Source organism: Cynocephalus volans, chromosome 2, assembly GCF_027409185.1.
Source record: "Cynocephalus volans isolate mCynVol1 chromosome 2, mCynVol1.pri, whole genome shotgun sequence".
NCBI lineage: Eukaryota > Metazoa > Chordata > Mammalia > Dermoptera > Cynocephalidae > Cynocephalus > Cynocephalus volans.
This window is the reverse complement of record NC_084461.1, coordinates 213073958-213089060: the sequence shown is the minus strand read 5'-3', so window position 1 is coordinate 213089060 and position 15103 is coordinate 213073958. Positions and strand designations below refer to the sequence as shown.

At 41.9% G+C, this 15103-nt stretch overlaps 1 protein-coding gene across 2 annotated transcripts in view; it reads right to left on the bottom strand.

Moving 5' to 3' along the window:
- Nucleotides 1-15103, bottom strand: part of NUDCD3 (NudC domain containing 3) — a 103256-nt gene that overhangs the window by 85257 nt on the left and 2896 nt on the right. For both annotated transcript variants that reach the window (XM_063086927.1, XM_063086926.1), the window contains exon 2: nt 12156-12481. In XM_063086927.1, the coding sequence (XP_062942997.1) occupies nt 12156-12481 (326 nt within the window). The remainder of the gene's footprint in view (nt 1-12155; nt 12482-15103) is intronic.

Genomic DNA, 15103 nt, shown 5'->3' with positions numbered 1-15103 from the left:
TGTCCCATGGGAAGTGTTTGGAGTGCAGGTGGTGGGGGAGACAGGCAACCAGGGGAACACTGGGGCACATCATGGACAGCTGATCTGCCCCCCAATCAGCACATGACCACTCAATGGAGACTGGTCAGGAATACAGATCTGAAGGGGGTACGGTTTGCTGAAAAGACTCAGGCTCAGACCAGAGTTTCCACACAATCCAGGCATAGTGGAACTCACAAGACCTGGAAGTCAAAAACTGAACCTGAGCTGCACAAAAACCCTTCCCCCAGGGTACCAGCAGCAAAACAGCAACTTAGGTCAACTACAGTGCTCAAGTGCTGGTCCTCACAGGAAGTTCCCCCATTTTAGAAGTAAGCAAAGGACAACAAATAGGTTCCAGTGCAGAGTTTAAGTAGTGGGAACAGCAAATAATCCAACACAGAACTGAAAGAAAAAACAAAATACCCACAGATCAGAGACAAAGTTTGATATTAACTAGTAAAGGTCTAACACCACCAAAGAACACCTATAAAACCTAGAAGAACCAGAAGCCCCCTGGGCTCCCAAGCAGGGAGCAGGGAGGGCTGGGGGCCTCAGCCATGCCCCCTGACATCCAAAACCAGCCTAGTGATAACCACCAAGCAGCTGCAGGAAGCACCCCTAGCTCCCAAGCCAGGGTGGTGGGGGGCCAAGGGCCTCCACCATGCCCTCCTGACACCTGCAACCAGCCCAACGACATCCACCAGGTTACTAGAGGAAGCACCCCAGACTCTGGTGCCGTGGTGGGGGGGACCAAGGGCTTCAGCCACACACCCCTGATATCTGCATCCAGCCCAGCAACAACCAAGCCACTGCTGGAAGCACCCTTGTCTCCAGTGCAGGAATGAGAGGGGTGCCACCAACTTCAACCAAGCCCCTCCTCCTTCCTCCTTCTCCCACCCTATTTCCTTTCCCCTTCTCCTCTCCACCTCCCCCCCAACTGCTCTGCAACATCCTAGGATGTAAAAAAAATAATATTAATAAATAAACATTTTTAAAAAAATATTAGTTCAATCAAATGTTGAAATGTATTAGAAAGCTATAGTAAATAAAATAGCTTGATATTGGCAAACAAATAGAATAAATGATTTAGTAACTATAAATAAATAGAATGGAAAAGGAAAAAGAACAGAAAGATATACAAAGTCAAATCAGAATCCAAGATATGTAAAAAGTGAATGACATTTCACAGAAAATCAAAGAAGAGTATGAACAGCCCAGAAATGGGTTAAGAGCAGGCCAGCACCTGGAATGGAGTCAGGTACCCTCCAACCACCTGGCAGTGAGAGAACAAACTGGAAGAAAGTCTCTGGGTCCAATTTAGCAACATCCATCAAAAGTACAAATGCCATGCCCTTTGACCCAGTAATTTCTGTTCTGGGAATTCACCCAGCTGATACGAATACATATGTTCCAAGAATCACATACAAGCATATGCACTGCACCATCACTTGTGACGCCAGCAGACTGGAAACAACTTAAATCACACCTCCTGGGGACTCATTAAATAATGATGTTACAATCTACACAGTAGAATACTATATAGCAATTGAGAAAAATCTTGGCTATACATCAGTGTTACCTGAAAGCTTCTGAAAATCCAGACATGACAGGGATGCCACACCTGGACCAGTGATGCAAGGCCAACAGCAATGAAGAATGTCAGGGCGAACCACCCAAAGGCAAACCTGGGTTCTGCCTCTCAACAACATGAGCCTGGGCTGGTTTCCTCAACTGCAAAGTGGAAGGGCAACAGACCTACCTCCCAGAGTTGTGAGGACAGTGAAAAACCTGCAAGTGCACTAAGAGGGTGCCTGGCAACAGGAAGTCCTCAGTTATGTCAGCTGCTCATCGAGTGGGAGTGCCCACTGTACATTCCAGGGATGTGACAAATGTGCTTTGGTGTGTGCATGTGTACTGTATGTAACAAGGAAGATACATATATACACATAAAATATACAAATTTTACAAAAAAAGTTACTGACAATGGTTGCCTCTAGAGAGAACTTGCTTCTATCATATACTCTTATAACTCTGAAAATGTAACCCTAAATCCGACTCTGACTTACTGGAAATAGGACAGAGGATGGGTTAAACCACACCACAGGTAACAACCAGCATCCAAACAATAAGAAAGTCAACAAATGAACAATTTGATTTCTTTTAACAAATAAATTTTGAGGGGAGGGAGGGAGAAATAAAGGGTCAATTCTGAACCATGGGTATTTGCAGCCTTGTTTGTAGCTCGATTCAAACATACCATTTTTTGAAAAATTAGGACATTATGAGAAAACTTGAAGTTAAACACTAGCTGAAAACATGTATAGATGAAATGGTATGAGGCAGAAGCTGCTTCAAAATCACACAGAAGGGGAGAAAGGGGCTGGGGGGCCAGGCAGCACACACATGAGGAGCCTTATACTCTTCTGTCTACTGTGGCTGGTATTTTAAATCCTACCTAATAAACTTTTTGTGAGGTACGTACATTATCTTTTCAATGTTAAAGAAAAAAAGGGGGGCTGGCCCATGGGTCACTTGTGAGAGTGTAGTGCTGATAACACCAAGGCCACGGGTTCAGATCCCTATACAGGGATGGCCGGTTAGCTCACTTGGGAGAGCGTGATGTTGACAACATCAAGTCAAAGGTTAAGATCCCCTTACTGGTCATCTTTAAAAAAAAAAAAAAAGCTAGCATGAAAAGGTGTACCTATTTTTATAGAAAAATATTCAAATAGAAGTTGATTATTTTAGTTTTAAAAAATATCTCTGTCTGGTAATCATTGCTTTTTTCTTAAAACAGCAAAGCCCTCACCCCCAAATATCACCATCTTGGGGGTCAGGGCTTCAACATATGAATTTGAGGGAGCACAAACATTCATTCTGTAGCACTCACCCACCTGTCATGCCATCTGTGCCCCTTCATGTCCCTCAGGTGGGCTGTTGGGAGAACAGAAAGGTTCTTGCACTCTGGGCCTGGGACTTCCTCTCTGGGTACAGTCACACTGCCCTCAAGAATGGGGTTAGTGCCCTTATAAAAGAGACTCCTGCAAGCTGCCTCACCTCTTCTGCCCTGTGGGAACCCAGCAAGACAACAGAGGCCTATGAACCAAGAATCAGGGCCTCACCAGACACCAAATCCACTGGCACGTTGATTTGGACTGCCAACCTCCAGAACTGTGAGCAATAAATGTCTCATTTACAAGTCACCTCAGCTATGGTATTTTTGTTATAGCAGCTGGGAGGGACTAAGACAGTGAGCAAAACCAAAGAGGTGCTAAGAAACGGAACCCAGCATGCCCTGGAGTGCTCACCTCACACAGGGCTAGGAGGTGAGAGGAGCTGAGTAAGCCTCTGCCCCCAGTCACTGAGGTTGTGAGAATAGCCAGCCTCACTTTTTTTTTTTTTAAAGAAAATGTAATTTCATTAATATTATTTTTTTCATTCTAGGATGTTGCTGCAGAGCAGTTGGGAGGAAGGGTGAGAGGCAAAAGGGAAAGGAAATGGGAAGGAAGAAGGAGGAAGGAGGAGGGACAAGATTGAGGCCTGTGGCACCCCCCTCATTCACACAGGGGAGACCAGGGGGCTTCCAGAAGTGGTTTGGTCATTGCCGGGCTGGGTGCAGATGTCAGGGGGGTATGGCAAAAGCCCTCTCTCCCTACCATCCCAGCTCGGAACCCAGAGCCCTTCTTGCTGTGGCTTGGAGGTTGTTGCTGGGCTGGCTGCACATGTCGGGGGAGGAGGCCAAGGCCCAAGGTCCCCCACCACCCCGGCTTGGGAGAGCCCAGGGCACTTCCTGCAGCGGCTCAGTGGTCACGGCTGGGCTGGCCAGCCTTTTGGACATGATGAAATGAAGTGCACACTCAGAGGAGGCATGGCTACTGGCTGGGGAGAGCAAAGGGACAGAGTGCTGGCAAAACTTTGCTGATGAGGTGGAAATGGACAAGAGCATTAAAGAGAGTGAAGAGTGCCCACACCCAGGTAGGCAAATCAGGAGGGAGAAGCCTGATAAAGACCAAGTATCTGCCAAAGGTACTGAAATTCCTCTTCTAAAAGGTACCATTCCCTTCCTAAGAAGCACTTAGGTCACTGTAACAGCTGGGCACAAAGGCCACACCACCCAAAACAAGAGATAGTACCAGCTTCCTCAGGTATCATGTTCTACCAGGCTTGTACTACTAGAAGTGATTAATACATTAAGAGGTTCCATGACATCCCTTCCTCACGCTGCCACTCCTCTGCTTCCCTGACCAGGGCAGGAGGGGTTAGACCCAGGCCCACAGCACAACCCATTCAATACTAACATTATGGGAGCATTTTGACCCTGATCCAAGAGACAACTCAGGACAAAGACAACTGTTTCCAGGTGATAAGTGACATTCTTAGAACTACTTTTTTCTTTTCTTTTTTTTCTTTTTTAAAGGATTCTGTTTGTGCCTCATAAAGGGTAAAGCTCAGAACTGGCACAGCCTTTCTAGATTTCTGTCAGCATCCCAGCACCAGCAAATGCAGTTATCATTCCACTGCCTACAGTGACACCTGCAGGTCGGGAGCCTGAACTGCAGGTACCATGCCAGGTGATACCTGAAAGCCAGCACCCAGAGGAAACCAATACCAAACACTACTTTGGAACCCAAAGGCAAACCCTAGATGAGTGACTATAACATGAGATGTTGCAGACTTTCTGTCCCTCTCTCCTTCCACAGTATTAATCATGCTGTAGGTGCTGGTCACCCAGTCAATCACAGCATAAACATCAAGACTCAAATAGCATTATTTTATGATGTCTTAAAACGGTGAAGTTTTCTCACAGAATATAAGCACATTCTCCAAATGCTACGTTGTGTAAAACAGTGAAATTTCTGTATGCCCAAATTTTCTCTCTTCTCTGAGGAATAAGACTGGGAACTTTAAGCACTGGGGTGGGGGATTTCTGGTCTTCAATTGACATGTTCTGCCAGTTACAGCAGGGCAGGAGCAAAAATGAAATTCAGGGCAGCTGTAGCTCATTAGTAGGGGAGGTGCTAAAATCAGACTGATGGCAAAATTAGGTCAAATTAAAATTTCTGTTTTGCATTTTATTGATGTATAACTTACATAAAAGAACAATTCACTGTTTTTGGAAAACAGTTTATGACTCTGGACCAGTGGAGTCTAGTGTAACCACCACTACACTCAAAATAAAGGACATTTCCATCAGCCCCCAAATGTCTCTCAAATATTTCTGTAAATTACCAAAAACATACTATACATGTAGCTTTGTGTATAAAAACCTGTACATTATTATGCATAATTAAAAACATATACTGTAAAAACTTTAGGGTAGAACACAGGCCCAAGGTTGCCAAGGCCCAGGAGTGGGGCCAGGGGTGACTACAAAGAGGCACCATGGAGTCTCAGACTGACAAAACGTCATCCACCTTGACTGTCATGGTGGTTACAACACTATAATGGTCAAAAGTCATAAACTGTATCCCAAAAAGAGTGGACTATACTGTTATGTAAATTATACTTCAGTAAAACACAAAACAAAAAAATATTGTACTCTATACAATAATGAACAGCTTATAATAAAAATACATATACAAAATATAAATATACAAATTTTTATTATCGCTTCCTTTTTTTCCCAGCACCTATACTAAATCCGTTTAAATTAATGAAGCACGTGATATGACTTTACAGTAGAATAAAAGGGAGTTTTTGCCTAATACTGTACAGAACCACTAGCAAACGTGTGTCAAACCAGAGTCATAAGAAATCAGCAATCCAAGACCCAGATTCAAAGTAACTAATTTTAGACAAAGTGCTCAGAACAGACAGTGCTTCTGTGTAGTCATTTAAAGAATAGCTACCTTAAATTATTCAATTACCAGAACTGCAGATCTACAGTTTATAGGAGCTACCTTGGTCATTGATGGAGGGACTTGGGATACAGCTAAAGGTAGAAGAAGGAAAAGAGTGGTCATTCTCTTTTAAGATCTGCCAAAACACTGCATTTCAGGTGTAACTAGAGATCTGTGCGACAACTTGCTGTTTGTTCACAGAAAAACAGTAACTGAAGACTGAGTTCCAGTCCTTGGAAGTGTTGGAAGATCAGGATTCTTCTAGTACAAGGCTAATCTGAATGAAGAGTGAAGGCTACCAAGTTTCCTGAAACACATCCAAGGCTTCACTTTATACTTATTACCAAGGTAGAACTTGCTAAACTATCTCTAATTCTAACCTGGAATACAACTTTGGTTCAAGAATTAAAAAAGAGAATCTCTACAAGATAATAAGGTGGCTATTCTAATCTATTACTGAGAAATCAAAAACAAATCTCCTCTTTTAAGTTTTTAGAAATTATAAAAGGAATGCAAAAAATAATAAAACAAAATGTATGCTCATTGTAGAAAAATCAGAAAATATAGTAAGGGACAAAGGTGAAAGTGAAGAGCAGTCATAATTCCACCACTCTGTGTTGACCATTAGTAATAATTTATTTCCTTCTAGGTCTTTTCTCTGCATATATGTAATTTTAAATGTTTCTCAAATTTGATATTAAACCGTACAGTTTGAATCCTCTTTTTCTCACTTAAAGTTATATCATAAAATATGTATATAAGTCAGGGTTCAACCAAAGAAACAGAACCAGCAGCACATATTTATTAAGAGATTTACTGCAAATAAGCAGCTTACGTGATTGTGGCGGCTGGTTATGCCAGTCCAAAATCATTATGGCAGGCCATTGTGGAACTATCCAGAAACTGAGTGCCGCTGCCATCCACAGGAGGAATTTCTTCTACTTTAGAGAAGCCTCTGCTCTGCTTTTCAGGTTTTCAGCTGATTGATCAGGACCACTCAGATCATCTAGGACAATATCTCTTACTTAAAAGACAACTGATTATGGACTTTAATCACATCTACAAAATACCTTCACCCAGGACAGCAACACCCAGATGGTTTGATTGAATAACTGGGGATTGTAGCCTATCTAAACTGACACATAAGACTGACTATCATAAGATCCATGTCAGTAATTGTTAAAAACATTTTACAAATGTATTTAACCACTCACTTACTACAAAAAGTCAAAATTCCTCCAAAATTTTGCTGATATATGTAATGCTGGAATAAATAAAACTGAAGTGAACTGAATGTTTGTGTACCCCCCAAAATTCATACATTAAATTCTAACCCCAAGATGATGGTATTGGGAGGTAGTGCTTTGGGTGGTGATAAGGTCATGAGGGTAGAGCCCTCATGCCTGGATTAGTGCCCTTATAAAATAAACTCCAGAGAGCTTCCTCATCCCTTCTACCATATGAGGACACAGCAAGAAGACAGAGGTCTATGAACCAGTGGGTCCTTACCAGACACCAAATCTGCCAGCACCTTGACTGTGAGCAAACAGTGTCTACTGTTGGGCCAGCCCCGTGGCTCACTCGGGAGAGTGCGGCGCTGGTAGCACCAAGGCCGTGGGTTCAGATCCTATATAGGGATGGCCGTTGCTCTCACTGGCTGAGCATGGTGCAGACCACACCACGCCAAGGGTTGCAATCCCCTTACCAGTCAAAAAAAAAAAAAGTGTCTAATGTTCATAAGCCACCCAAACTACCATATTTTGTTATAGCAGCCTGAACAGATTAAGAAAACGTTTTGTAATTTCAATCTTCATTCTCGTATCTGATTATTTCATAGAAAGACTACTGATAAAGAGGAGATGCACATAAAAAGAACTCCAAAAAACTGCAGAATACTAAACCACATATGTGTAGAGTGTGACTCTCTAGGGCAGATAGAAAATCCTGGGGAAATGACCTGGACAATCCCTAGAGCTTACACAGGGCTAGGAGGTATTCAAGTTTCAACCAGCGAGAATGGAAAGACCTCACTGAACAGCTGGAGCATTTAGAGAGACTTCAACAAAGCCATGTCTTAGAAATAGGACTAGGACTAACCTAGCCCTAGAATAAAAGGTACCCTAGACACACCTTAACAAAGCTTCAAAACAAGCTTTTAAAAGATCACACGGATCTGCCAATAAATTAATTGCCTCCAAGAACAAAAATCAATACTCTTTAAAGAAAAAAAACCAAAATCCATAGGCTCAACAACATAACATTCATAACTGGTCTACATCCAATCAAAAATTATGAGACAATCTTATTCAACATAGTGCTGGAAACTCTAACCAACACAATAAGGCAAGAGAAAGCAATTAAGGAACTCCAAATTGGGAAGGAGGAAGTCAATCTATCCCTATTTGCAGATGAGATGACCCTATACACAGAAAACCCTAAAGACTTCACCAAAAATTACTAGAACTAATAAATGAATTCAGTAAAGTGGCACAATACAATATCAACACACAAAAATCAATAGTTGTTCCTATACCCTAATAATAAAATATCTGAAGAAGAAATCAAGAAAGTAATCCCATTCACAATAGCTACCAAATAAATGAAAATACCTAGAAGTAAATTTAGTCAAGGAAGTGAAAAACCTCTACAATGAAAACTATAAAACACTAGTGAAAGGAACTGAAGACACAAATAAATGGAAAGATATTCCCTGTTCATGGATTGAAAGAATTAAAATCACCAAAATGTCCATATTACCCAAAGCAATCTACAGATTCAATGCAATCCCTATCAAAATACCAATGACATTCTTCATAGAAACAGATAAAACAATCTTAAAAATTGTATGGAACCACAATAGACCCCATATAGCCAAAGCAATCTTAAACAAGAAGAACAAAGTTGGAAATATCAAACTAGCCGACTTCAAAATATACTATAAAGCTATAGTAACCAAAACAGCATGGTACTGGCATAAAAACAGACAAACTGACCAATGGAGCAGAATAGAGCTCAGAAATAAACCCACACATTGACAGCCAACTGATTTTTTTCCCCAAAAAATATACACTGGGGAAAGGGAAAGGACAGCATCTTCAACAAATCGTGCTGCAAAAACTGGACATCCACATGAACAAGATTGAAACTAGACCCCTATCTCTCACCACGCACAAAAATCAACTCAAAATGGATCAAAGACCTAAATTTGAGTCGCAAAACGATGAAACTGATAGGAGAAAACAGAGAAAATGCTACACAAAATGGGAGTGGGCAGCATTTTTGGGAACAAGACTACAAAGGCACAGGAAACTAAAGCAAAAATGGACATATGGGACTACATCAAACTAAAAAGCTTCTGCACAGCAAAGGACATATCAACAAAGTGAAGAGACAACATACTGAATAGAAGAAAGTGTTTGCAACCTACACATCAGACAAGGGGCTAATATCCAGAATATATAAGGAAATCAAACAACTCAACAGCAAAAAAACAAGCCAATTATAAAATGCACAAAGGACCTGAACACACATTTCTCAAAAGAAAACATGTAAATGGCCAACAGTCACATGAAAAAATGCTGAAATCACTACTCATCAGGGAAATGCAAATTAAAATTACAATGAAATATCTTCTTACTCCATTTAGAATGACTATTAACAAAAAGGCAGAAAATAACAAATGCTGGTGAAGATGCGGAGAAAAGAGAACTCTCCTACATTGTTGGTGGGGACGTAAGTTGGTACACCTACTGTGGAAAATAGTATGGAGGTTCCTTAGAGAACTAAAAATTGAACTACCTTATGACCTAGTAATCCCACTACTGGGATTGCTACCCAAAGGAAATGAAATCAACATTTCAAAGAGACACCTGTGCTCCCATGTTTACTGCAACACTATTCACAATAGCCAAGAAAGAGAATAACCTAAATGCCCATCAACAGATGAATGTATAAAAAAACTGTGGTATTTATACACAATGGAATACTATTCAGCTATTAAAAAAAAGAAATACTGTTATTTACAGCAACATGGATGGAACTGGAGACCATCGTGTTACCTGAAGTAAGCCGAGCACAGAAAGACAAACACCATAATCTCACATCTAAAAACAAACAAAAAAAGTGGTTCTCATAGAAGTACAGAGTAGAATACTGGTTATGCGGGGGAGGTGGCAGCGGGGATGGGGTGGGGGGGTGGATTAACAAGTACAAAGCTATGTTATCTACCCTAAGTGAATCAATGTACAATACATGCATGTATTGAAACAACACACTATACCCCACAAATATATACAAATAAACATCTTTTAATTAAAAAAAAAATTACCAGACAAGTGAAGAAGCAGGAAAATGTGACTCAAAATCAGGAGAAAACTCGGTCAACAGAAACAAACCAAGAAATGAAAGAGATAATGGAATTAGCAGAAAAAGACATTAAATAGCTATTATATATATTATGGATTTAAAGAAAAGCAATAAGGGTAGAAATTGAAGCCATTAAAAAAAAAAGAATCAAAGGGAGCTTGCAGAGCTGAAAAATATAATATCTGAAATAAAAAATATACTGAAGGAGTTTAGCCAAAGATTTGACACTAAAGGAGAAAAAATAGTAAACCTGAAGACAGGGCAGTAGAAACTATTCCAAAGGAGGCACAAAGAGAAAAGAGACTTGGTGGAGGAGAGGCAGGGAAGCCTGGAAGAAGCTCGAAAGTCCCCAAGCAGTATAAAAACAAAGTAAACCATACCAGAGCAAAACATAATCAAACTGCTGAAACTAATGATAAATAAAATATCTTAAAAGCAGCACAAGGGGTGGGGGATGAGGGATAAATCACATAGCAGGAAAACAGACAATGCCCACTCAATTCTGCTTAGAAACAATACAAGCCAGAAGATAATGGAATGACATTCTTTAAAGTATTGAAAAAAAAAAAAGTGTCAACCTGAAATTCTATATCCAGCAAACACATGCTCAGAAATGAAGACAAACTAAAAGGCATTTACAGCTGAAAGAATTCATCACAAGAAGACCCGCACTGCAAGAAATATTAAAGTTCTTCAAGCTAAAAGGAAATATCAGATCTGCCCTCCACCTATGCCCCCCCACCATCCTGCTTCCAGACTCCACATCCTTATTCTGCCCCTTCTTGACCAGGTCAAGACCTGCTCTCCTTCATCAACTTGGTTCAACCATCAACAACTGTTTTCTCTGAACCCCATTATTAGGTTTGGCCTTAAGACTGCAGTCTTGCCCCATCCTATCTTTATAAAACTTATTTTCTCCTCCATATTTTACATGTCATTCCAAGTTGTTCACTTTGCTTCATTAACTAGAAACTAGATTCAAAAACTCGCTCAAAACAGGTCAGAGAGAGAATGCAAGGAGTGGGAAGAACAGAAGGGAAGTCAAAGGGAGGCAGGGGCAGTCCTTCTACAGAGGGAAGAAAGTAGATTTTCCTAAAAACAAAGCAGGCCAAGAGGATCACAGCTGTCCTGCAGACACTGCCACAGCTCACACACAAGGAGGTATCAGCTCCTCTCACTCAGACCACAGGGAAGGACTGCATAACAAGTTTAGAGCACCCAGGAAAACTAACTCCTGAAAAGTGAGTACAATACAGTACAGTACAGTACAGCACAGCACAGCACAGGGCTTGAGTCAGGGAAACCTTGTGTCACAGTCAATCTCTGCCACTCACTAGCTGCTTGACCTTCAGCTCATTTAAAATTTACAACAGCCCTAAGAGGCAGGTGCTATTATTATCACCTCCATTTTACAGAGGAGAAAGTCAATATACAGAAAGGTTACTTTGCTTGCCCAAGGTAATACATTTAGGAAGTAGCCGAGCCAGGACATGAATCCAGGCTCCTACACTGGACTGCCTCTTCAGGTGTCCAGTACACCTGGGGCACTGTGACCACGCAACCCATCAGCGCTCCCAAAGGGAGAACACCAAGAATTGAGACGCTGAGGCAAAGCCGCTACACATAGATAAAATTAGGTCTTTGTGGAGATAACCAAGTGTTCTAATTTTGGTTCTGGCTCTTAATTGGCTGTGTGACTGTGGATAGATTATCATTTTATCTCATAAAGGAGGAAAAGGAAGAAGACTGGAGCCAAATGACCTCCCATGCTATGTAACTGAAAGACGGTAATGCAGTTTGCAAATATAAAGAGCTAAATAAATACTGAAATAAAGAATTGGTATGCCACAAACTGAGAACCAATTATGGACAAACCCAACCACCAGATGTCAGGTGAAAAGGAAAGAAGCTTCATATTGAAGTTCCTACCTGGGAAGAGGTGGTGATTCCCTAGCAACTTCAGCAGCACCAGCAACTGCTCCTGGAGCTTCTGCCTTCTCTGAGCTGTGGGCCACCTCCTGCACAGCATCCTGTGAGCCTGGAGGCTGCACTTTCTCTACTTCTCCAGGCCCACCCAATTCTGTGATGGAGTCAATCTCTATTTCCTGGACTGGGACTGGGACTGATTCCTTCTCGGCTGCAGCAGCTGCCACAGTGTTGGCCTCTTCTTCTTCCTTTCTTCTGATTTTCTCTTCCAGCTCCTTCCTCCTCTTTTCATCGTCCTGACGGGCCATGTGGTCAAAGGTTTTGAATACCTAAAACCAAACAGCAACCCAGCAATCAGTTCATCTGCCCCATATTGTACCATACATTCTGTAGAAATGTAGCAAAATCTGGTAAGTAGAGAATTAAAAAACAGTAGACCAAAACATGTTCCCATTGACAAAATGGAAATGCACCACAACTTCACCAAAAGCTGATAGGAAAGCGGTCTTTAACAGGAGGGTCCCAAAATCAACAAAATCAAAAACTTACAAGCCAATGCTAACAATATTTACATACCTAAAGGATGTATAGCTAGATGGTCTTACCTGTCACAATTCTTACAGGCCCCAAACAGTCTTGTTCACAATGCAAAGAACACACTGTCCTGGTACTGTAGGTTATAAAGGCACCAACAACACGGAATCAAAAATGAAAGATGAAGCTGTAGTTGAACTTCAATCCAATGCAACCAGGCTTCAACTGCTGCTATCTTTCCCACATTGCAAGAGCTGGGGGGAGGTATGGGCATTCAACTCAACAAACATCTACTATGTGCCTAAAGTGTGCAAGGAACACAGAAAAATCAAAGTGACAGCTCCTGCCTTATATGAACTTGAAATTCTAGTGTGTGGACAAGCCTTTCACCTTTTCTGAGACACAGTCATACTGTTGAAGGTACTACAATCTCCCCACCAAAAAAGTACAGTAAACACAGACCCAAACACAACTCTACAAGATACAAGAGGGGCATGATGGAGTCCTTGATGCCCTGTCAGACTGTGCACAGGAATGTGCATTTCTGGTGAAGGAAACCTAAGGAGGCTTCTTGGATGGAATGGGATCTCAATTTGACCTTGAACAAGAGACACCTCTTCCACAGGAACCACTGGAGGAAATGCCACAACTCCAAGAAGTAGGCTCATGAAGAAATACCAAGAGCTCCTGCAGTGGCTGGAGGGAGGAAAGCCTGAAAGATCAACCTGGGAAAAGGGGTAGGTGTCAGATTCCAAAGGGCTAGAATGCAGACAAGTATTAAATAACAGTGCTCTGCACATCACACAGTAAGATAAAACAGAAGGGTGCTAACATATGAACTATGCCAAATGCTTTTACAAACATTCTCTCAAAACCTTCACAAAAAATCCTGTGAAGAAGATAACATCAACATTTAGAAGAGGAAGTAAAAAGGCTTGGAGAGGTTAGGTAACTTGCCCAAGGTCCTGCCAGCAAAAAAAGAAAGTTAAAAGTTACACAGCATGCACCAAACAATGCAAGACAGAGGAACAACAATGTAGGCAAAGGAAAATCAATAAAATCCTAAAAGGTTAAAAACTGCAAACACTAGATCCATTTCCACTTCTGCGGACGACCTGAAGCCCTGACTGGCTTCTCTCTAATGTGCATGTGTATGACCCGAAGGTCCTTTGCCCTCAGAGCTGCTCATCCACCTGACACCACAGAGCTTCATCTTAACTCCACAAAAGCAAAGCAACAAGGACTCTCTCACAGCACCTGAGACTTCTAACACAGGACCCCCCAGGACCCCAGGCCCGATGGTCCTCACTGTGCCCACCACCCTGCTTACTCAGGACACCCGACCTCCTCTGACCTGCCCACCCGCACCACCAGGAAACTCTCTCACATCACTCACTATGGACATCACAACTGCCACATGTTCTCAGTACTCATTCTAGACTCACAGAATTGTGGTGCTGGAAGAGACGTCTGTAACCTCCAGTCAATCTCCTCAGCTAATAAGAGGTGAAGTGACTCTTCCAAGATTTCCCAACAAGTTACATGAGGAACAGGATACAGCCAGCTTTCCTCATTCTTGTGTTAGGAATTTCTAAGCAGTTCTTCTCAAGCTGAACTCCAGGATAAAGATAGAATTATCAATTGTAATGAATGACATGTCATCCTAAACTTTTTTTTCTTAAAACATGCTAATATATTATGCAGTGGAATGCAATTTTCACATACATCATTCCTGTTGGGGGCATTCCGAGCTGTGCAAGCCCTTAGTATTAGGAGGAAAAGTGAGAAGCCTTACACTACACCAACAGTCCACTCCCCAAAAGATCAAGGAAAAGCTTCCAAGTTCCAGAATGGAGCAGCCCAACACTTCTATCCAAACCCTCTGCCTATGTTCAGCAGAGACCCCAAGAATCCCACCTGGGGGAGTGGAGAGCACAGGAAGAAATCTTATGCCATTGAGTCGGAGCAGAAATAGAAAACCCCTAATAGGCAGATAAGTAGGGGTGGGGGGGTCAGGAGATGACCTGCTACCACCAAGAGATAATGCTGTGCGGGTACCAAGTCACCAGTCTGATTCAATATTTTAATGTCCTAAGCCCACAACAAAATGCTTGCCAATAATGAAATCACCTTTACAAGTCTCCTGCCAAATGGGTTTCTGTGGACAAAAGAATAGGTCCCCAAGATTCACCCTGATCTACCCAAACAAAATATCCAGGGAATGTGTGCTGTTAAAAGTGCCTTGGGCAATGCTAATGGTTGAGATCCACTTCCAGAAAACACAACACCCCTCTCAACTGTCTGCTGGAGAATGTCCCCTTAGTTTCTGTGAAACTTACTGCCCTGAACTGCAATTATTCCCCAAAGTCTGTCCTCCACCTTCAGCTCTTCTCTCTGCCTCAGACCACCTCCATCTA